A 24,947-nucleotide genomic window follows, 5' to 3' on the forward strand; every position below is an offset into this window, starting at 1 on the left:
TAGTTTATAATTTCATCAACTAGCATAAGTGAGGGAAATGAGAAAAGTACAAACACACACACATACATGCACATATACACACACCAAACAGATGCTTTAGGCCGGGACATTATTCCCTTCATTAGAGATGTGAATATATATATTTTTAATTTAAATGCTGGGGAATCAAACCCCCTAATGAGAACTAGGCAGCCCAACTGATTTCTCTCCTCCTCAGTAAGACGGGAAGGGGTCCTTCAAGGGCTGCTCCAGCCTTCCCGTCTGTTGAATTGAATGACTTCACCTGAACCTAATGGGTTTAAATATTTCTTCAGCTGCAAAGGGTCATTTGCCTCAAGCCCCATTTTCATTTAATAATGAACGTGAAGTTGAAACCTGACTGCTAACATTGAATCTGATGGCTTCGTATACCTAACACGCAGCCTTTCTGTATTCTATGAGGCTCTACAGTGGGTGAAAGTAGTCATCTAAATCTCCTCTTGGGCCATATATTCCCATCACATATCAGGTAATGGGCTTTATCAATGACTTCCAAGTTATAATCAGGGGTGATTTTGATTGGGTGCCTCTTCCTTAAAAAAGCAACATAAAGAGGCAGACACTCTAAGTACAAGGTAAATTGAGGCCTGGTGATCTGTTTGAGTTGCTCTTTTTTTGCACTATTTTTCATAGCGATGTCTCACCTAGCTTAAAGTCTATTTCCATGCCCATTTTAGCAGAAAGGCACATTGAGTTTATCAAGCAGAATTACTCATTCTGTATTCTCACCACTGATTTTCACTGAAACCTGTGTACAAGAATATACATTGATGATTTTATCCTAAATTTAATTTCACTGATTTTGGCTTATCATTTTAGCCTTAGTTAATTATATATATTATCATATATATATATTATAATATATCATATGATATATGACATCATATATATGATATCATGATATATCATGATATATGATATATGAAAAAAAAATATATATATATATATAGTTAATCTTTCATTGAATGCCTATGAATGGTAAACTCAATCTTGGCCTGAAAATATCTTTATTTTATCCTCTTTGTTGAATTTTCACTTTAAAGTATAATGGAATCTTAATTTGATAGGTAGTTTACATTGAGTGCATTTTTCCAAGTATTTAACTTATCACACTACTGAATGAATATGTTCTTTATAGATTTTTTTCCCTGTACCCTTTTTTTACTTCTGAGTCTCTCTTCCTGCTAATTTACTGTTTAACAGTGGTTTATTCCTCACCAAGTGATCCCTTGTGACAAGGCAAACCAATCTGAATAAACTTAAGAGTTCCCACCTTCTCTTGCTACTGTTGTATTTCTTTCCTCTACATTCATTGCTTTCCTTTCCTGCCTGGAAATTAGATGCCTGTGGTAGACTGGAGATCTATATCATAACCTCACTCACTCTGTGTGAATGTAAGTGAGTGCTGTGAGGGGGTAACAAACAGAACGTCTCAGCTGGGAGAGAAAAATTATTCGCATAAGGAAACAAACTCAACGAGCCAGAAACTGGTGCAAGCTATACCCGTATGAGAAATAGTCGCGAAATCTAAGACGACCCACCGAGATAAACAAAAGCTGACAAAAGCATTTTGTATAAACCAGTGAGCCTTTCCTCCCCACTCAGGAATACGGGTCTGCAGTATAGAGATCTGAGAGCATTTAATGATCCTTCTCCAAACATAAGTAATTCATGTCCATTTAAGAGCGAAAGAAATTAGTTCTGTAAAAACCGAGATACCTGCCGGTATTGACTGCCAGAGAATGGGGAGCAGTTGGAGTCAGTGGCTGCCAGTCTGTCTCCTGGGACCAAACATCCTGACCTTTTTCAGCCTAGGAGAGGTTGTCAAAACATTACGGATGTTGAGGTTAAGAATGTGCCTCCTGTTAGATGCATTGACAAATACAGGTAACACAAGGGGATCCTTTCGTTCTCCTCGGCCGCTGCTTAGTTTTCCCTCCAGCAATAGAAAATTCTGAAGGATAGATGAATGAGCTCTAATAGCACAGTTCATTTGGATGTCTTTTCTCTTCAACTTCGCAATGTATCCAGTGCGAAAAATCTCCTGCGTAGGTGGTGAAATTTCATGGGAAGGGACAGCGTCCCACTGAAAACAACCCAAGAAGAGCCACAGGTACTAAGTATTTTCAGGACCTGTAATTTATCATCAGCCTTCTTCCAAAGACTGTAACGAGAATACCTACCACTTATTGAACATGGACTGTGTGCCAGGCATTGTGGTGTTCTGCTTGGAGTATCTTTAGTCCTCACGAAAATTATATGAGATATATACTATTATCATTATCTTGGTATTACAGAAGACAAAAGTGAGGCTCAGAGACCCAGAATTTGTCAAGGTTGCTCAGTATGTAAGTGGTGGAAATGAGTTTCTGACTTCGACAAATCTGTTTAAGTTAAGAGTCTTTCTTCTTGGGGTGCGTGCACCCCTCAGCTGGTTAGGCCTTCAGCTTTGGCTCGGGTCGTGATCTCCCGGTTTGTGAGTTCAAGCCTCATGTCGGGCTCTGGGCTGACAGCTCAGAGCCTGGAGGCTGCTTCTGATTCTGTGTCTCCCTCTCTGCCCCTGCCCTGCTCACACTCTGTCTTTCTCTCTCAAAAATAAATAAACATGAAAAAGAAATTTGTTTTAAGTCTTTCTTCTTAACACCATGAAACGCTCCTGTGGTTTCCCTGTTCTGTTTGATATCAGCTGCTTTCTCTCCATCCTCATGAAAATTGAGTGCAAATAAAGCAGGATGGTATTTGTGTTAGATGAGACTCCGGGTGGCTAGCACAGAAAACCCAACTCAAGCTGGAATTAACAACAGATTTAGATAAATGTACCGTCTTCCAAATGAAAACTGGACCTGAGAGAACACTGTGTGTTGATTGGCTCAGGGTGGGATGACATATCCCTTCATGAACCACACGCTGCAGCAAAGGAAATGGTAACTTGGATTACAGTTTGGGCAATTCCTGAAGCCAGGGATGGGGACAATTCCATCAAAATTGAATAGCTGCCCCTTGAGGTAGGGTGAGGGAAATGGGAAAATAGAAGCAGAGGAAAATGAAGGGAAATAAGTCAGAGTCAAAGAAATAGAACCGTTACTTTCTTGGCCAGTAAGACTAACATGTCAATTAAACATAAAGAAGGATCATGACTAGATTCCACATCTTAGAAAACTTCCACTGATGATTTGTGAATTAGCTATCTATCGCTGCATTGAGACAAATTATTCCAAAATGTAGGTGCTTAGAAGATGAGACATTTATTTCTGTAGGCTGGTTACTTGGGTATAGCTTAGCTGGCTTGGCGTCTTTTATTAGGTTGGCTGGGGGAAGATCTTCCAAGCTCACTCAGGATTGTTGGTAGAATCTAGCTCCTCCTGTTGGTTGGACTCCAGGCCTGTGGCCCTGAGACAGTTTCCTTGCCATGTGGGCCTCTCCACAGGACAGCTCACCATAGGCACTGGCTTCCCTCAGAGCAAACAAGCAACAGAGCAAAGGAAAATGTCCAAGATAGGCTTTTTCACAACCTAATCTCGGAAGCGATACCCTCTCGTGTCTGCCATATTTTATTCTTTAGAAGTGAGTCAGTAAGTCTACCCCACTTTCAGGAAAGAGGGAGACACAGATGTGTGACTATCAGGCAGGAGCAGGGGATCTTTGGCGGCCATCTTAGATGCTGCCTACCATAATGCATAAGGTGCGCATTGGTGCATCTGTGTGTGCGCTTATGTTTGGGGTTGGTGGGTGGTCTGTGGTCCCACATGATATGGGTCCAATGGAGCACTGAGTTCTTATGGACTCTCCTGTTAGGACATTAGAGGGATCAAAGGGTAGTCATGGTGCCCATAGGAAAGAGACAGCCTTCACAAGTTGAGAGTTTGAGCCGGTTTAATAAAGGGATTATTTATGGGGCTCCGGGGTGGCTCAGACAGTTAAGCGTCTGACTTTGCCCAGGACATGATCTCACAGTTGGCGAGTTCGAGCCCCACATCAGGCTCTGCTGTCAGCACAGAACCTGCTTCACATCCTCTGTCGCTCTCTGCCCCTCCCCCACTTGTGTCCTCTCTCTCTCTCTCTAAAAAATAAAAAACGTTAAAATAATTAAAAAGGGGGCACCAGGGTGGCTCAGTTGGTTAAGCATCTGACTTTGGCTCAGGTCATGATCTCTCATTCTTGGGTTTGAGCCCTGTTCCAGGTTCTGCACTGACAGCTCGGACCCTGGAGGCTGCTTTGGATTCTGTGTCTCCCTCTCTCTCTGCCCCTCGCCCGCTTGCGTTCTCTCTCTCTCTCTCCCTTTCTCTCTCAAAAATAGATAGTCATTAACAAAAATTTTTAATTAAAAAATTAAAAAAAATAAAGGGACTATTTAAAAAGGTGTAGGTAAGCATAGCAAAATTGCAAGGAATAGCGCATTACTCCCGGGCTTGTGACAGGATGGCACGTCACTACCCGGAGGGCTGAGGCAGTAGAGAAGGGAGCAGTTATGAGAAGTAGGTCAGGATATCTGCATGAGAAGATGCCAGCCAGGAGCTATGACTTTCCACCAAAGGAAGAAGTCAGCCTATGGCATCTCCACAGGGAAGGTGCCAGGGGAATAAATACATCGGCTTATTCTCCTCCAGTCTCCTGCTGGCACCACCCATTGGCTGGACCCAACTAGAATCTAGAAGGCAAGAGAGCCCACTGATCTCAATACGGGTCAGCGTCCAGGGTACAAAGTATGTGGGAAGGGTAAAGGGCCTATCAGAGGTACAGACACTAAGTGAATACTTATGAGGAAAACCATCCCCACGATAGACAGAGAGGAAGAAACAGGCTAACCTGATGAGGTGTTGTTTAGAGCAATCTAGAAGGAAAGATTTGCTGGCAGAGATGGGTAGTGAACATCAAAATAGGTTTTCATATAACTGCGTCTCTTGGAGAATCCTTAAAAGTGGGAAACCCATATCCGCCTCTACGAAATGATTTGGGCAAACTTGCACTGATGAGAGGAGCCTGGGTGGCGAGGATGACTTTGAAGGGTCCTTGTAACTTGAGGATTCTGTGTTCCAGGGGGAGTGATGGAAATCAGGAAACAGGATCTCCTGCAAAATGTTCCCAGCGCTTTGAAATGGAAATTAGGCTAATTCCAATTTAGGAATCAAATTAGAGCAACTAGTCAGGGTGTTAGTGGGTTGTGCTCGTCCCTGTTTGAAGTTACAGACGGACGCTGCTTTTTCCTGGATGAAGCAGGATCCCACTCAGCCTGTTTTCATCTTTACTTAGCACCTGCTGGCTTGGAGCGGTGTCGCCCAAGCAATCAGACGGAGGCATGCGCCAGGAGCTTGACCTCCTGTGTCTGCTGCCCCTCCCCCACGCCCCATGACAGCCTCTCCTGATATGGATGGACAGGGGCCGGTTTAAAATGACAGTCTCAAGTTCGTGTAGGAAGGGAAGGCTAATTCAAAGAAACGGCCAGGCAAGCTTCCTGCCTCTGTAGGAATAATTTTCATCCCCCTTCACCATGGCCCACCTGGGAGCCCATTTTGCCTTTCGATCCCGCTGGCAGAAGACCGACGACGAACTCTGTCGACATAGCATGTCCTTCATCCTTCACAGAGCCATTCGCAATGACTTCTTTCAGAGCTACCTCTACCTGCTGGAAAAAATTCCCCTGGGTAAGTGAGTCAGAGCTACTAGAGAAGGGACCAGAAAGGGTGGACCGTGGCGAGGTCACGCAAGAGGAGTTAGAACAAGGACTCTTTTCAGATAAAAAGAACCCATGACCAATGTCAGTGGGCTTCAATGTTTCAATGGCATTCTTTCTTGCAGGGTGCAAAGGCCGGGTGCTGCCTGGCAGGTCAGGCCTCCACTTTGGGATTTCCACGCACCCTCAGCCACTGTGATTTGCTTCTCAGGGTGTTGGTTTGCTCACAGAAATTCCATTCCTGTGTTTTAGAGGACATTTTTAATATCTGCAAAAATCGAGATGGGGGGCAGGTTAGGTAACACAAAGGTGAGAGTATTAATGCAGTAGTATATCAACTAAGGGTCCAAAAAAAAAAAAAAAACTAAACTAAACCATAATAGAGCAAGGTGTCTGTGTGTGTGTGTGTGTGTGTGTGTATGAGCCCACACTCCACACACAATCCTTTCTGGCTTCCCTGAGTACAATAATAGAGAGCCAAAAAGGAGCAAATTTTACTTTGGTCTTTGTATTTTAAGAAAAAAACTGGGGGCAGTGGTCTGTCTCCATTTTCGTTATTTCCTCTAGCTTTCAGGGAATTAGACAATGGGCAATAAAAAGCTTATCGGGTTTGTCTCCACTACTTTTCTCAGCCTCTGTGAAAGTGGTTACTTCAAGGAACTCTTAACAGCACTGAAGAGGAAATAACTGGCGATTAAAGAGTGAAGTGTCCCCCTTTGATTTATATTTTCCCCCAATGAAAGCAGAAACAGTATGTATCAGCCCCAGTCTGTTTTCTTAAGGCTGTCTCAAAGCCTCATTGTGCCCTTGATGTAGCCAGTCTTTCCAGACGTCGTAGGAACTAATAATTCTTTGTATTGCGTTCAAGAAACTAGATACCAGCAGCCCACGAAATTTTCTTTTCATAAATCCATTCCTGAAGGGATATTTAATTCTCGACATACAAATACATTCATCTCATACTTAGACAATGTTTCTTAAAATTTTTCCGTATTTGTAATTTTATTTGATCCTCACAGCCATATTATGGGATAGAAAGGAAAGTAGCATTATTTTTTTCCTCCCACCTGTGCACCTCTGCTCCCCCTCCCGCCCCCCCCCCATCTTGTTTCTTCAAGCAGGGAAAAGAAAATCAGAGATGATGAGATCTAATCTAGACAGATCTCATCTAGATACCAAAGCAAGAACCCAAGACCAGGGTTCTTTCTGGTAGATCACATCGCCCACAAGTAATTCTTGTAGGACGTGTCATGCATCTCATTTGTATCCAACTGGAGAACACTAGAGCAGTCCATTTGGAAGGTGAGGATGTTCTGGTTGCTCCACACACCAGCAGAGCATTGTTTTTCCAGAACTAATTCTTGAGTATCTTGTGTGCACCCCATCTCGATAACGGTAGCCTGGTGGCCTTAGCTATCAAGAGAAAGATATCAGGAGAAAGATATCAATTACAATTACTAGGATACTCACTAAGAGGCAGATGGCTGCCAGATTTTAAAAATAATTACTAGAGGGGCGCCTGGGTGGCTCAGTCAGTTGAGTGTCCGACTTCGGCTCAGGTCATGATCTCACGCTCCGTGGGTTCGAGCCCCGCGTCGGGCTCTGTGCTGACAGCTCGGAGCCTGGAGCCTGCTTCGGATTCTGTGTCTCCCTCTCTCTCTCTGCCCCTGCCCTGCTCGTGCTCTGTCTCTCAAAAATAAATAAACATTAAAAAAAAATTTAACCAAATTACTAGAGAGGAAAAGGAACACACCCCTGAAAGTAGCTGAAGGTGAATCGGAAAGGAATCTTTTCCGTATCATCTGAAAATCAGATGAAAATTGACTGGGACAAGTAGGCTATAATTTATATTTTGCCTAAATCCCTTTTTTCACCCAATAGAGTCATTCTGATTTTACCTATTTTTCTCTTCTGTGAATGTGCTGATAGTTTATCAATGATTTCCAATCTCTTAAAAATTATTAATAAAAGACAAACATTTTGACAAAGTCTTCCATGTAAGCCCAAAGTAAAACAGGCAACAGTGTAAATTTTCTGCTTAGGGTTGGGGACAGGGTCTAGTCTCTGCTCTATCTGCCTGGCCTCATCAGTGGCTCTAGCTCCCATGACAATAGAGACTCATTTACTTTTCCTCTTCTTTATCTATGTAGTTAGCATTTGCCATGGTTCTTGGCCCATCGAAAGAACTCGATCAATACCTGCTCGCAACAGATTAAATGATCCCTTAGTAATAATCAGTTGCACATCGCTAAAGTCTTGAGTGCGACTTCTGGCACTGCTGCTGATAGAAAAGTCACCAAAGTTAATGCAAATTCCTGAAGTCTCTGAGCATCATTTTCCTCAAAACCACAGGGCAATCGGAAGGATTAAATGCAGTTACATATGTGAAAACTGTCAAGGCTCAATAAGGACTCGTTTTTTTTTTTGTTTTTGTTTTTGTTTTTCCTTTTCCTTCCTCAGAACCAGGCCTCTTTTAATGTCACCATGTAGGTCTTCCTTAGAATAGGCATCACCAAAGATGTTAAGCTCAGCTCACTCTATGGGACTTCCCAAGCAGCCGCGGGTGTTAACGCTTTTTAGTCTGAACCCAAAACGAAGCCAGTAGTTCTCCCTCCCCAGCTCCACTCAGGTGTTTTAGAATTGGCTTCCCCCGCCTTTTGATGATTTCAAAACTTCACAGAAATGAAAATAAAGCCCTTTAAAAAAAAAAGGTTATGGAATGGCTACTGCAGGGTATACACAGAGAGTTTGTTGTTTAGGGTAATTATGGGAAGGATGTGGCTAACCAGACTCTTTGATTCCTTCTTTCCTTCCTCCCTCCTCCTAACTGCCTGCATTGGGTAGCCAGTCCCTTACAGCACGCTCTGCAGGGACATTCAGTCATGGGGACCTTTGCTCAAATATCCCCGGCTAGCTTCAGAAATTCGTGGAGAAGCAAAAGCGTGCATCCTAAAAATCTCCAGTGAAGGCTCAGCTATGCCACTGAATACAACCCCTCTTCAGGAGGGAGTTAAGTAACCTGCCTCGGGTCACGTGGCTTTGGGTGGTGGAGCGGGGTTCGACCCGGGCGGTCTGACTCCAAATCTGCCTTTTTTGAACCTCAAAATCCTGCTGCCTCCCAATGAAAATTTCCAAAGGTGGCTGTTTGTGCACAGATAGGAAATAAACAGGAGAACAATTATATACATCTCCAGTTCATATACCAGGGCTCAAAGGGGCTCATGCAAGGCCTGATGGAGACGTTCCCGTAAGTTAACCAGTCAGTAATTCTTCTAGGACTATCCACCGTGTATTTCCAAGTACACAGAAGTCAATGAATATTTATTAGTTATATATTGAGCAAGAGTCTAGCACTCCTGGACTTCGTTAAAGTCTTAGTCTAACTTCACCTTTCGAACAATGGTTCCACAGAGTTCAGCAGAATCGGGGTGGGGTGGGACCTGGCCATGACCCTTTGTTTCTGTCTGATATTAAGTTACTAAATCATTCTGCGTCACTCATCACTCATCTGCAAAATGATGCATATAATCCCAGTTTTGAGTTATCATGGTGAGGAGTAAAAGAGAAAATGTGAAGAGATGGTAAGAAAGTGTTTAGTACGATGCCTGGTGTACTGTTCCCACAAGTTCTTAGTACCCACCCTTTACTTGACTCTTTCTAGAAGAGTAAGTCTCTGAGGAGGAAATTGATAACAATGGTCACCTTTTTGCCATCACAATTAAAAGCCAGAGTTAATAAAAACACTTCCTGTAAGACACGTGGGACTGCCAAATAAAACTGAGTGTATAACCCATTGGCATTTTTCAAATTGATTTCACCCCTGTGGCCGGTGTTGCTGTACAACTCCCTGAACAGTGATGCTTTGTTCAAATGTTTACTGTTCCCTTCGCAAAGCTGCGAGATTATTTTTCTCTTTAAAGAAATGGAGAACCAGATAACTCCCCTTTTTATTTAGCAGACTTTCAGATACACAGCATGAGACGGATAAGATCTGGGTTTGGGATTTAAATAGACCTAGGTTTAGGGACGCCTGGGTGGCTTAGGTGGTTAAGCATCCGACTTGGGCTCAGGTCATGATCTCGTGGTTCGTGAGTTTGAGCCCCGCATCGGGCTCTGGGCTGACACTTCAGAGCCTAGAGCCTGCTTCGGATCCTGTCTCCCTTTCTCTCTGCCCCTCCTTCACTTGCTCTCTCTCTCTCTCTCTCTATCCCTCTCTCTCAAAAATAAATAATAAAACATAAAAAAAAAAATAGACCTGGGTTTAAATTCCAGTTGTGTCCTCACTAGCTACTCGATCTTGGGCTCGTGTTCTTGCTGCCCCGTGTTCTTCCATGGATAATACCATCTCTCACCTATTCAGTTAATATAAATGCTTAGCATAGGTAGGGCATACATCCATGTGCGATCAATGATAGTTACTATTTTCTTATTACATGGGTATGCCTAATTAGGAGGATAGATATCTTACAAACTATATGAAAACTGTAACTTGTGTCACTTATGTCAGCTTTTCCCTATAGCCACTCTCCATTTTGTTGAACCTGTATGTTACTCGAAGAACAAAATGCAAGACAATATTCATTTAGTCAGCGAATAGTCAAAGGACGCCTGCTATGGGTTAAGCATAACGGTAAGTCTTGGGGTGGCACAGACAAGTAAGATATCGCCTTCTCCTGAGGAATTCAGTGTAGGGAGACCCACACTGGCAGTTTTCATGGAAAAGTGGAAACAGAGTGACAGAGACCCCCACACGATGCCGCACAGGTGCAGACGAGGCATGGCGACTTGCTGAATCAGCTTCTGACCCTTCCGATGATATTCTCACCCGAAATCTGTCCCCACTATCTCGGCCTGACTTCCGGCCTTCTAAAATTCGATAGTAGGTGAGGCAGGACGCTCAAGTAGAAATAGAGAGTTGGGAAGACGTCAGCCAAGTGAGTAGGGGATGTGATGTGTGGTGGGAAAAGTGTGTTGTCCCTCCCGCCCTCCCTTTTGTTACCTCACTGGTGTTAAAGCCTGAAAAGAATTAGGAAACACCGAACTCGTCTTCAGCTGAAAAGGAAACATCCCTCTAAAACTTTTTTAGGGTAGGCAGTGCATTATTTTAGAGGCAAGAAACACCAGATGGCTAAGGCATTCAGGGAGCAAATCAAACCTACCGGGCCCCTCAGGGCAATTCTGAGACTTGATAATGATAACTCTAGCATTCTGGCACACGAGACCTTTGGATTCCACCAGAAATACTGATAAAGTTCTACTCCCCAGCCCTGCTGGTGAAAAAAATAGATATGAGTTCAGTTTTTTTAAGATTTCACGTACAAGTGAGATCATATGGTATTTGTCTTTCTGCGGTGATGTATTTCACTTAGCATGATACCCTCAGGGTCTATCCATGTATCCATGTTGTTTTAAATGGCAGGATTTCCTTCGTTTTTTTTTTGGCTGAATAATATTCTATGGTACCTAGATCCTTCTCCCTCCCTCCCTCCCTCCCTCCCTCCCTCCCTCCCTCCCTTCCTTCCTTTCATTTTTATCATTAATTATTTAATAGCTAAATTGGGAAGGGCTCATCTGCAAATTTCTTTTATGGAAGGTCTTATCCTTCACAAGGGCATGTCCTAATTGGGTTTTTCTTTTTTAATTTTTCTTCTTTCTTTTTTTCTTTCTTTCTTTCTTTCTTTCTTTCTTTCTTTCGCTTATAAATAAAAGGTTAGCATGATCCAATATCCTATCTCAAATCATTTCAAACTAAACATCTAAACTTAGCCTACCCATCCTCTCAGATAAATTTTCAGTTGACAAACAGTTCTAACGTCTGGAATAAAGTCTAAACTAACTATAACCAACCATTTAGAAAAACAAAAAGGAATAGAAAGGAAATGAAAAGACAAGAAGATATTCAGCAGATGTAAGCACTTAGCTAATTACATTTTCCTTAGAGAGTTCACAGGATCTAGATTCTTCAGGGCAAATCAACTAGTATTCTACTTTCTTTTTTGTAACAAGTAAACTATTGCAAGGTTCTTGGGAGGTCAGCCCATAATGTAGGTCAAGAAAAAGCACCATATCATATCAAGAATGAATAGAACTATATCAAGAACTCCGTCTTAGACTACCCCAAGTTTCACAGAGGTCTTACAGTCCTACAAGAATGAGCTACAAGATGTGTTTCTGTAGTAAAAAGGCACAGGCTGATGACTGATTACCTTATCTGAGTCAACTTGCACCATTGCAGGAGCTATCAGGAGGGGAGAACCTGGGGCTGGCCATGACACCTCATATATCGTTTTAGTGAAATGCTCCTGTCAATTAGGTGAAAATGAGAACTCAAGCCCATAACCATAAAAACCTACCTATTGAGACTGACCCCTGCTGGGCTTGGCATTCACTTGTGGTCTAAATGTTGCTGGCATAATGGACCATTCTCATTTCCAGATTAAGGTTTTTAATGGACTTCACCAACTAGTTGACTTAAGGTGATGATGAGTGTGGCTGCTTTGCTGCTTTGGTTGGATCAAGGAAACTCCTGGGCTGTGGCTCGCTTGTGATCCTGGGGAGCATGGAGCTCGGGGAAGACTATGAACTGTGACTTCCTAGCCTGGTTTTCTGAGACATACTGAAGAATTTGGAGCAGTCATGCTATGGGGACAGTTATGCTTGATTTTTGTCATCCCTGTTGAATTTATTGAGCCACCTGCTGTTTACACAACACTTTACCAAGTGCTAGAGAAGGGAGATTGGTGTAGGTGAGTGGTTCCCAATGTTCTCAACATGAAGACTCTCCTTTTAATGTTGTATTTCCCCAGTCAGTTGCTAATATGTGTATAAGATGGCAAAAAGCATCTATATATTTAATACTTTTAGAAGACATTTTAAAAACAATCAATGTATAACAATTAGTATATATGGGAGATATAGTATATAATATTGTTGTCTCTAGAAATGATGTAGATCGGAACTGATTCTTATATCCCTTTCAGTAAGTTCATGACCATTAAAAGATCCAAACAGTGGCTCCAAAGTCTTTGAGTTGGAAAATACTGATGTAACTCCATAGATGGAATGTATTATGATGGAATATTTTAATATAAGTGGTGTTTGTTGGATTTTTAACTTCTAAAATCACAATTTGGGACTATGTCATTGTTATTTAATCCAGAGACAAACAGTACATTAGTCCAGTTTCACAATCTTGGTGTTACCGGAAGAAAAATGATTTCTAGTGAAGGTTAAATAGACTCTCTTTTCTTTCTTATTGTTTCTTTTCTTTCTACTGGCAATTATGTCTATTTTGGTTTGCTTTACATCCTGATCAGAACATTTTGTACTGTTGTGTATTTTGCTTGGAGTTTCCACCTATCTTTTATTTGTGATGGTTGAGATTAAAAATATGTCTTCTTTAGAATATCACTAATGTCTCCTTGCTTCTTATCTACTCTGTCTATTGCCCAGAATCCAATTCATTCTACTTCTGGATGAACTTATGTTTCTGAGGCCTATAGTTTCTGTTGTAATAAAAACTTTCTATATCTGATAAGTATCTGTCATTTGGGAATTTGTTTTCTTTGGATTCTTGGATTACTTTCATTGTCTTTTAACATGTATCTTCTCTTGATTTGAACGCTCATTGGGCTGGAATATTGCTTCAACAAACTTCTGAAGAATGAATCCATGGTAGGTAAATATTCTTTCACAGTTTGTTGGGGTATTAAGTTTTAGCTTCAAAATACTTTTACCTAAGAATATTGATGGCATTGCTTCTTTGTTTTTAAAGATTTTATTTGTAAGTAATCTCTTCACCCAACATAGGACTTGAACTCGCAATCGTGAGATCAAGAGCCACATGATCTACTGACTGAGCCAGACAGGGGCTCCTGTTTTCTAGTGTTTCTAATGAGACTTGTGTTATAAGCCTGACTCTAGTCCTTTGGGTATAGAGTTACCAGATAAAATATAAAACTCCAAATAAATTTGAATTTAAAATAATCAAAAAATAATCTTTAGTGTAAGTATGTCTCATGTGATATGCAATATTTCAAGTATATTTATACTATGAAATTGTTTGTTTAACTGAAATTAAAAGCTAATTGTGTGTCTCATATTTTTATTTGCTAAATCTGGCAACCCTTGAGGGTCAACCACCTTTTCCCCTCTAAATAACTTTAGAATCTTCTAATTCTTCCTCTTTGCATTTTGAAATTTCCTAAGGATTTGTGTAAATGTGGCATTTATTTCATTATTATTATTTTTTTATATCCATGCTGCTCAGCACTTGTTCGATCCTACAATCACTTTTAGCTCTGGGAAATTTTCTTCTATTATTTCTTTGATAATTTTCTTCCTTCTGTTTCTCTGTTCTTAAAAATCCTAATTGGTTTGATGTTTGAGCCTCCTGAATTAAGTCTTTATAGCTCTAATCCTTTTACCTCTGTTTTCCACATCTGTCTTTTTTGTTTCTGTCCTGACAAATTTACTCAAAGTTGTATTCCAAAGTTTTTGGTAATCAAAACTTTAATTTCTAAGAAGTCTTTATTATTCGTTGAATTTTCACTTTTTTGGCATCTTATCATTGATTTATGGATGCACCAGTTCTCATATCTCTCCAAGGATATGTGAATTTTCTGTTTAGTTTTGGTTCAAATTCTCATCCATTTCTTGAGTTAGTTCTATTTCCTTTGGGGTCATTTCTGATTGTTTATCTCTATTTTTTCTTTCAGACTGCCACTGTAAAGTGGTAACCCCATGTGTTTGGAAATCATTGTTCATCCACAGTTAGGAATAAAGAACAGGGTCAATGATTCTAGGTAATGGAGAATGTTTCTTCTGGTATCTATGTCTTTAGTAGATCTTACTAAAGTCTCACCTGTGTGAGCAGATGTGATGCTTAGAGTCCTCTCTATGACAAAATAAGTGGTATTCCAGGATCCTATACTAACTGGTTTAGGTCTCCTTAGGCGATTAATTAAAAAAAAAATTTTTTTTTAAGAGAAGATACTTCCCTGCCCAGGATTACAGTTGTGCTATCAGTTGCTTTTGGGAGGGTGCATTTGTCCTTTCACTGTTTTTTTTATTAACTCTTATTTCCTTTTGCAACTATCTGAGGCTGCAAATTTTTTAGCTTTGTTCCATCTGCTTTTTTGTCTTCCAGACATTTGCTGAAGTCATGAATCCATCGGTGGCCCCCCCCCCTCATTTTCTTCAGTTATGTGTTGAGGTTATTAAAACAATTTGGGGGGAATATGGGGAAGGAGGAAAGGCAAATGCATTCAGTTTACATTCTTGAACGAGAAATTCCTTCCTTTCATTCACTCTTTACCATTTCCTCCTGAATGTCCTCTAATATGGCAACCCTTTTATATTTTATACCTGAAGAGGTATAACATACTATTTTATACCTGAAGAGGTGTATTTTCATCTACAAAGGTCACTTAAATGCATGCAAATTTGCCTCTCAGAAGTTGGAACATATGTTTTTCAAAAAATAAATGTGTTAAAATAATACCTCATGCGGTGTCTAAAATAATGAAGTGACGTAGTATATGAGAATGTGCCTAGCACACTGCCTGCTACGGAAGAGTTGCTCAATAAATATAACATTTTTTAATTATTTTATTTTCAGAAGATAGAGCTTAAGCACATTTTCTGTAATGTTGGTACAAAGAGATATTTCAGTGTGAGTTGCTTAAAAAAGAGGTGAAAAAATAGCTACCCCAAATGTACTTTGTGATTAGAAGTAAAGATTAACAGTTAAATCCTCATAAAACACTTGGAGCTCAAAGATAAAACTCACTGTGAAACTTGTGACATGCTGTGTTTTTTTTTTAAGTTTATTTATTTTGAGAGAGAGAGCACAGGACGGGCAGAGAGAGAGGGAGAGTGAGAATCCCAAGCAGTCTCCACACTCAGCAAGGAGCCCATGGTGGGGCTTGAGCCCATGAACCATGACCTGAGATCATGACCTGAGCCAAAAATCAAGACTTGGATGCTTAACCCACTGAACCACCCAGGCGTCCTTATGACATTCTTTATTCTACGATAACAAATACTGCCAAACTTAAAAAAAAAAATACAGTAATAAGCTACAGTTTCATTAAACTATAGGGTCATTAAGTCATGAAAATGCCACTATGCATGAGCTACCCAAAGATCAGAGGGGTTAAGAAGTTTTCTCAAGGCTACATACCGAGTAAGTCACTGAGCCAGAACTCAGACCCAGATCTTCTGACTGTGCCCTTTCCTCCACATGACAAATGGGCAGGCTTCTGAGAAACAATTCCATGTGTGATAAGATTGAACTTGTTCTGTCATATACATATTGATAAATATTAATATTTCATTTGCAGTGAAATTGTATGCTTTAACAAGTCAAATCATCAATGGGGAAATGCAGTTCTATGCCAGAGCTAAACTTTTCTATCAAGAAGTACCAGCTACAGAAGAGGGTATGATGGGAAATTTCATTGAACTGTCCATCCCAGATATCCAGGCTTCTCGGGACTTTCTTCGGAAGTTTGTTGGGGTGAGTTATGCAACTGCAGCTTGATGAGGAAGCAAAGTCCTCACAAACATTGAGCTCACATGCTTCTGTGTGGTCATTTAAGTCGTATTAAAGCATATGGCTCAGCCAAGAGTTGAGCCCGAAAGCCTCTCTTAAAATGTTCAGAAGGGATGGGTCGCATCAAACCACTGGCTTATCCCCCTTGGCCTTTCACCATCCTATAGCCTCAGCTAATCTCTCATGCTTCAGGGGAAAGGGAACTAGCAGTGCTAATACTACGATTGGGGGATTAAGAAGACATCTCTTTTATAGTCTTCCAGATGAAACCGTTCACACCCAGATGACTGATGAGAGATCATGCCATTTGGGATCTTGGGGCGATTTACTGATTTCCTGCAATACAAATGCAATATAGTAAGGAAGTGCATGCCTATGTTTGGCTTGAAAACGAGAAGTACAGTAGAATCTCTTTATATTATTTAATACGTAGTTCAGACTTCGCCTTGAAAGAATGTGATCTCTTTGTAGCCCCAGGGTTGGGTGAAACTGCTTCCTCACTTCCCTGTCAGATGGAGACAAGACAGTAGAGGGTAGGGACAATAATCTTCAGCTCTATAGTCATTAGGTTCTTCTATTTAATGTACAAGCAACCTTGGAATGGTTCCTTAAATGCTGTAAGCTTCAGTTTTCTCACCTGCGACTAGGGATTAACCATCGAACCTACCTCAGAGGATAATACGAAGATCCAATGAGCCAATGTGCAAAGAAATGTGCTTGCTTTGTTGTGCATAATTATTACCCAATAAATCTAATTTATTGCTACTACTACTAATAACAGGCTTTGGGGTGCCTGGGTGGCTCAGTCAGTTAAGCGTCTGACTTCGGCTCAGGTCATGATCTCACGGTCCGTGAGTTCAAGCCCCGCATGGGGCTCTGTGCTAACTGCTCAGAGCCTGGAGACCGTTTCCAATTCTGTGTCTCCCTCTCTCTCTGCCCCTCCCCTGCTCATGCTCTGTCTCTGTCTCTGTCTCTCTCTCTCAAAAAAAAAAAAACATTAAAAAATTAAAAAAAGTAATAACAGGCTTTCATAAAATGCATTCATTAGAGTTTCAGGAACTTCATTTAGTTACTAGAATAGATTTAATAAAGCTGCCGACACCACAAAGCTGTTGTTGGTCCTACTGAAGACAAAGTCCTAACTGGCAACCAGGTTTCGTTCCAATTCATTTGGAAGTCATCTGTTTGAAATTTGAAGCCCATTGTATCCTGATAAGGGAAGCATTATCAATATTATAAATATCTGAGTTAGGTTTTCAAGTGCACTATCAAGAATATCCCTAGTGTTGAGGTGAGGTTCACTTCACATCCAACCTCCGTGGAGCACTAAGTGTCTGAGCAGAGAAGTTAAATCAGGATGGAGCATCCATCGGGGCCGTGTCTGAACATCAGCTGTGGCCACGAAGGACCATGAATCTGGAGATGACGTCCACGAATGTTTATAGGCCAGGATAACCCGGAGTATTTCTAAATCAGTATCACTGACCGATTTCATGGAGTGCTTTTCCTGCAATAGTCCCTCTGCTAAGCACTTTAGAAGTATCGTCTTGATTACCTTTCAAAAGAATTCTAGAAGGTAAGTACTATTATCATCCGTATTTTTTACAGTTGTAGACACCGAGGTTTGGAGACGTTAACTAAGTTGTCAAGGTTATGCAGCCGGTAAGAGACAGAGCAGGGACTGAAGTCCAGCCAGGCCTGTCTGACACCAGACTCTCTACTCTTAACCGTGACATATTTTTTCCATTTGTCTCATGAAGCAGAAAAATCCTTGGTGTGTGTGTGTGTGTGTGTGTACCACAGACCTCAATTCTCCTCCGGCCTGGCCGAAAGCTCTCCCTTCTGCCTGCCTCGTGGTGAGGCTGACTTTGATCCCAGTGCATTTCAGAAGCTTAGTTAGTAATCCAGCTGTCTTGTCACTCCATGTGGAGTGCCAAGCTGACCACAGGGATGCTGGTCAGACAGAGCCCATACAACGCCCATGGACCTGGGAAAGGAAACAGCCTTGTGCTTGCATATTTGTGTTGGAAAAGAGGAGCCTGCTCTTTTCAAACAAATATAAGGAGTCCTTCTTAGGAGACAAGGCTCATTGTGAAACCGTGACCTCTAACTGAGTATAAACAGTCTTTTTAAAGAAATGATATTTTTGTACTTTGACATCAATAATCTGCTAAATTAGTATCCAGGTCAAGATACAAGGAGTTATGGAATATGAGTATCTGACATGATTTATCCTTATGTCAACTGGGAAAAGGCAGATTGTTTAATTTAAAGTTTTGCTTTCCTTTCAACACTTAGTGACACGGGACAGCGAGAAAAGGTGTTTAAACTTGCTGCGTTTATGTTTACTTTAGCAAATAAACAAATGATGCCAAGGTGATGTCAATGGCACAGCTGATAACGGTCCTCATTTTAGCTTTCTAGTGGGGGAAAGTGGCAATTTGTAAAAAGTAATCAGTATTTGATGGTATTTATCTATTGACATTTCTCAGAGATTGGATGATTAAAAACTCTGGGTCTCACTTGTTATATTTCACGGTTTCTATACAGTGGCATTCAGCACTTCCTTTTGAGTTTTAAATCCCACAGGAATGAACTTACAATGATGTCCTTGAAAACATAACATATAGGCAGGATCAAAACTAAAACCAAATTCCCAAGAGTATTTTACTATTTTATATGAATCCATAAGAATGAAGACAATACCATAAATGAGAATGAAATTAACAAAACATCTTGTTTTGAAATCACACCTTGTATATAGGTCCAATCACATTCATGGAAGGACATCAGATTTCTTTTTTTTTTTTCTAATTTTTTTTCCCAACGTTTTTATTTATTTTTGGGACAGAGAGAGACAGAGCATGAACGGGGAAGGGGCAGAGAGAGAGGGAGACACAGAATCGGAAACAGGCTCCAGGCTCCGAGCCATCAGCCCAGAGCCTGACGCGGGGCTCGAACTCCTGGACCGCGAGATCGTGACCTGGCTGAAGTCGGACGCTTAACCGACTGCGCCACCCAGGCGCCCCAGGACATCAGATTTCAATACAGGCAGCCTTGGTGTCCAGGAGGCAGGAGATGTCCCTGAGAATGGTCTTTAAATTTTTTTTTTTTAATGTCTGTTTATTTCTGAGACAGAAACAGAATGCGAGTGGGTTAGGGGCAGAGAGAGAGGGAGACACAGAATCCGAAGCAGGCTCCAGGCTCTGAGCTGTCAGCACAGAGCCCGACGCGGGGCTCGGACTCACGGACCATGAGATCATGACCTGAGCCGAAGTCAGACGCTTAACCGACTGAGCCACCCAGGTGCCCGGAGAATGGGCTTTAAATACCCCTTCCCATATGAGCTGCATGTGAATGAGAGAGAGAAAGAATATGGGAGGCAGTGGCAGCCGTATGCAGTGAAATATAATAAATACAACTAAGCCACAGTGGTGAGAGGCGAGCAGTACACACAATTTGGGTGAAAGGTACCTTTCTGTATTTGTAAATGACCATTGTTTCGAAAGTAATTATAGTCAAATGTCGCACGTCTCCGTTGGTGAAAAATATAAATCAGAGAGTGAGAATTTTCAAAGGAATTCTATTTCAAACATTTCACCTCTCTGAGCCTCAGTTTCTTGGTATAAAAAAGTAGGGAAATTAGACATGAGTGCTTTAAGCACTCTAGGGTTTTGCTGAGATCCTTCAAGGTCCTACTGGGAGAATGACAGGAAGGGCGAGCGGGTGACGCTCTGCCTCACTTTAACAAGAGCAGCTTCAGGTTTATTTGTTCAATGAGAAAAAGGAGGTCAGCTATTGTAATCTGACATCTCTGGCATAGGTCTCTGAGCCCTCTTTGGGCTCTATGGTTCTAATTCTAAGGCCACTTGCTACAATAATGTGAGCAACATGATCTGTAGAGACTTTAAGGCCAAGAAATGGTAAGAAAAATTTGTAGTAATCTCTGAGTATACACATTTCTACTAAGATCATTTCGACAGCTTACAATAACGTTCCTATACTTATCCCACCCATCGTGTTTATGTTGTGGATTTACTTAAGGGATGTTTTCTTTATGGCGCTCACAGCATAAGCCTTTAGCCTAGGTCTCCTTTTTCTCTGAATGAGTTTAGTTTACGTTATAATATCTGAATGAGGGAGGTGGCGTCGTGTAAGTGGAAATGGCAAATGCATGGTATGGGTACCACCACGTGCCCCTTCCCATACTCAAGGGAGACATCACTAGTCAATCACAGAGCTCTTTCCTGCTCAGTCTCGGTGAAGCCTTAGAATATTTTTCAACGTAGCATCGGACAGATACTATCAAGGGAATCGGAGTTGGTGCTTGAGGGGACTGCTCTAAGGTAGAACTGCCTTTGGATTCACACAGTTCCCTGTTCAAGTTCTAGGTCTGCCATTAGCTGTGGAAACCCAAGATTCCTCAGCTTCAAACTGAGGGGTAATCATTATCTTGTGGAGTTGTTTTGATGTTAGTTATTACAGATGCAAAGAGCTTCTATATATAAGCACATGATAAATCATGCTTATTATGATTCCATTTGAAAAGAAGCCAAAATGTCTTCACTTTTTGTTCTTCACTGTGCCTTCATTGCTCTACAGAAGGCCCTTTGAGTGGACTAGAAAGCAGCATTTCTGATGTTTCCTTCTGCTCAAATCTTTTCTTAAATCCTTAGTTCCTGAGAAAACAAGAGTAGGCTTTCTCCTTAAGATCTTGATTGGCAAGATCTTATTATTATGATTTCTAGCACAAAATCTATTTAGCAGTCATCCCAATTATGGACAAATAATTTAGACCAGATAATATAGAGAGACCGAATAATATATATCTCAGAGTTTCAGCTGGCCATATATATATATATATATATATATGCATATGTGCAGCTGGCCATATATATATATGCATATGTGCATATGAATATACTACTTTACAGAAGCAAGTTTGAGAAAGTTTTCATTGGCTGATTTCCTCCTCCACCATCTATCCATCCTTCACCTCCGGTTAATTTAGTGTACAGACCTACTTTATTTTTATTACTTTTTAAAGTTGATTTTTAATTTTTATATCTTGAGAAAGAGGGGGTTGGTTAGAGAGAAAGGGAGAGAGAGAATCCCAAGCAGGCTCTGCACCATCAGCACAGAACCCCACGCGGGGCTCGATCTCATGAACCGTGAGATCATGACCTGAGCCAAAATAAAAAGTTGGACGCTCAACTGACTGAGCCACCCAGGGTCCCTGAGACCTACTTTATAAAAACAATTTTAGGGGGTTTTGTGCACAGTACATCATACAGTTTCTCTTACAAAGACAGGAAACAATTTCTAGCATTAAAAGAGATAAGGAGACTTTGCCACAAATACCTTCTATCCATGTGAATGTGCTGTGTGCCATCGGGGTGGGTTTGAAGTAAAATTCTGTCTGTAAGGTTTTCCGGCTTCGCTTCGTTTCACCTCACCTCTCCTCTCTCCCTTCCCTTCCCTTCCCTCCCCTTTCCTCCCCTCCCTTCCTCTCTCCCCTGTCCTCCCCGTCCTTTCCCCTTTTCTTTCTTTCCTCTTTCTTTCTTTCTTTCTTTCTTTCTTTCTTTCTTTCTTTCTTTCTCTCTTTCACAAAGCAATAAGCTACCATGCAGGTCCATTTAGCTGTGGGCTTGACCCAAATTTACAGTTAATAACATTCTACTTTATAGGGCTTTCTGTGACCCATTTCTTAGAGGAAATTACTGAGTTTTTAGACCTAAAACATTATTTTCTAAAATCTTACTTTGTAATTCTTTTCAAGACCTCTATTTGGATAAAACAAAGAAAGTAAACACTAGCAGTGTTGGCTATTTCTTGAAAGAGGCAATTGGATGTTCTAGAACTTGTTTGTGGTAGTCAGTACGTGCCTGGATGCATTGAATGGTACACTTAAAATAGTACATTTTATTATATGAAAATTGACCTAAATAAAGTTGGTTCAAAGAGGTAACCGGAGTATCCTAGACTCAGGGTACGTGTCTGTACTTGAAGCATCCCACAAGGTACCTTTCTGCAGGGCCCCGGGAGAGCTGGGACAGACTGTGCCTTGGATTGTGGCTCTGGAATAGGAAGGGTCAGCAAGCATGTCTTGTTGCCGGTTTTCAAAAGCGTGGAACTGGTGGACATGATGGAATCGTTCCTCGTCGAAGCCCAGAACTACCTGCAGGTCAACGGGGACAAGGTAGAAAGCTACCACTGCTACAACCTGCAGGAATTTACACCCCCACTGGGGAGATATGATGTCATCTGGATTCAGTGGGTCTCTGGTCAGTCCTGCATGGCATGGCATCTGCCTTTGTCCCCTTCTGAGAGAGAGAGAGAGAGAGAGAGAGAGAGAAGACAATACTTGGGGCTAATTTGAGGATTTGCGGAGAGGGAGCAAGGACGTTCGGGGAGATGTAGTCGTAGTTGTGCTAAGGGTAGTTAGGCAACCTTAGGCATCATGGAAACTCCCCCCGCAGCTCTGGTCCTCCCACCGTCTCCCCTAACATCCTCTGTCACGAGCCTGAAAATTCCCGTCCTTGGAGATGGAGTGCCTTTGGACCAACCTAACCCTGCAAAGAAAACCAAATACTTGAAAAACTTGAAAAAGTGGGGTCAAGAAGAGTTTATCCCCATGTAGGGGCAAAACCGGACTTCCTTAGATTTAAATTCCCAGGAAGTGAGACAGCAGGGAGTTAGATATTGGTCTCAGTGTGTGTGTGTCTAGGGGACACAGAGCAGTAATGACAAAGTTGGGTTGTCTGGGGACGATGGCGGGGATTCATGGGAAAGGCAATAGTTTATTTTGTGCCTATGAGGTAGATAGAACAGGTGGCATAATATCTAGTTTATAGATGGGACACTGAGCCTCCTCAGAGAGGATACCTATCCTCCTATCGAAGCCTCCCACAACCAGAACAATTCAGGCTATTAAATAATTCATGAATGAGTGAACCAATGGTCTCCTGATTCTTAGCCTTGTGATCTTTCCTACCTTCCTACTCCCCTCCCTCCCCACCCCCCACCATTCCATCCTGTTTCCCCATCTACTTGGCCTCACCTGTAGGGTACCTGACCGACAAAGACCTTCTTGTATTTCTTTCCCGGTGCCGAGCTGGCCTGAAGGAAAACGGTGTCATCATACTGAAGGACAACGTGGCTCGGGAGGGCTGTATCTTCGATCTCTCGGACAGCAGTGTGACTCGGGACATGGACATCCTCCGGAGCCTCATTAGGAAGAGCGGGCTGGTGGTGCTGGGCCAGAAGAAGCAGGATGGCTTTCCAGAACAGTGCATCCCGGTGTGGATGTTCGCACTGCACAGTGATGGACAGTCCTGACCAGCAGGTGGGAATGGGGCTGGACGGCACAGGGGTGCTTTGGGACAGAAGTACGCTCCTCATAATTCACGGCGGCGGGGGGGGGGGTGGCGGGATGGAGAGAAGGGATCCAATGCACGTCTGGAAATGCTCAATGTAGTATGTACAAGTTTCCACTAATTTTATAAGTACGTGCACACACTCGGTGGATTTCCCGGCAGATAAATGCAGTGAAACATCAGGAAAACTGTTTTAAGAGACTGCCGTATACACCCAAACTGTACATTGTACACAAAACCAGAAAAGGGAGCAGTGTTCACAAATTCTAAACTGCCCTGGTCCCTGAAGATTTGCATTATGGAGTATTCCGGGATGGATGGGGTAAAGTCTAGGCCCCCCTTGCTCTGCCCTCATGTTAGATGCATTCTATTCCCTTCCTCTCCGGGACGACTATTTCTCTTAGAAGTAAAAGCTCACCCTAATTACGAAAGGCACGGGTCAAAATAATCTTATGAAAACAAACCCATTGCTTAATCTTGTCTTTAGCTTTTCTCTTCACAGAAAAAGTATATATGGTTTCGCTTTCTATTTGGGGTCAGTTTCACCACCCAGTGATGTAATATGGGTGTAATTTGATAACAGAAGCCTGCATTTCAATGATGAGGAAGCGTCTCGTTTCAGGAGAAAATGTTGTACCGTTGACATTTCAGCTGTGAACAGATAAGTAAATGTCATTGATAATCTAATTTTAGCCACTGGCCTCCGACACCGCTTGCCTCATCGCGTCTGGCCCCGTGGCTTTCATTGATGTGAATGTACATTGGGAAGAGAAGGGAAATGATAAACCTGAAAACTGAACTAATGGGATTAATTTAAGGCATTGGTTTAATTAAAAATAATCTAACACCATTCAAGCACAGCATTTCGTTTTTATTAGCAGAATGTTTAAATGTCACTGTTCCTATCTTCGAAGCACTCCAATATCTTCATGTTGAGGCGTATATTTGTATATTGACATATATTGTGTTTTGAGACAGACGGAGTCTTGTGCGAAATGCAACACATCAGTTTAATTAAAGAAGGTCTACCGCATGGATATGCTGTAACCGTAAAAATCATGTTTGTAAGTCAGAGTTCTAACTTAGGAGGAAAACAATCATTATGAAGCATTTGCTACCTCATTATAGGATTACCTTGGTGGTTTCATTTATGTCCTGGGAAGTGATTTACTTTGCTTCTGGAACCTTCTAACTGTTGTTACTCACCATGCTCTAGGGTAACATGACAGAATGTCAGTGAGAGCCACTGGAGAACAAGCCTAAGACCAGAATTAAATCAAATGGTGAACCATTGCCAACCAGACCG

At 41.7% G+C, this 24,947-nt stretch overlaps 1 protein-coding gene across 1 annotated transcript; it reads left to right on the plus strand.

Moving 5' to 3' along the window:
- Positions 1–5,239: 5,239 nt before the first annotated feature.
- NTMT2 (N-terminal Xaa-Pro-Lys N-methyltransferase 2) lies at positions 5,240–24,496 on the plus strand. The gene is made up of 4 exons (XM_043568233.1): positions 5,240–5,681; positions 16,054–16,229; positions 22,300–22,549; positions 23,332–24,496. The coding sequence occupies exons 1-4, from the start codon at positions 5,528–5,530 to the stop codon at positions 23,601–23,603; spliced, it is 852 nt and encodes a 283-aa protein (XP_043424168.1). The 5' UTR covers positions 5,240–5,527; the 3' UTR covers positions 23,604–24,496.
- The last annotated feature ends 451 nt before the right edge of the window (positions 24,497–24,947 follow it).

The sequence above is a fragment of the Prionailurus bengalensis genome, chromosome E4, assembly GCF_016509475.1.
Source record: "Prionailurus bengalensis isolate Pbe53 chromosome E4, Fcat_Pben_1.1_paternal_pri, whole genome shotgun sequence".
Taxonomy (NCBI): domain Eukaryota; kingdom Metazoa; phylum Chordata; class Mammalia; order Carnivora; family Felidae; genus Prionailurus; species Prionailurus bengalensis.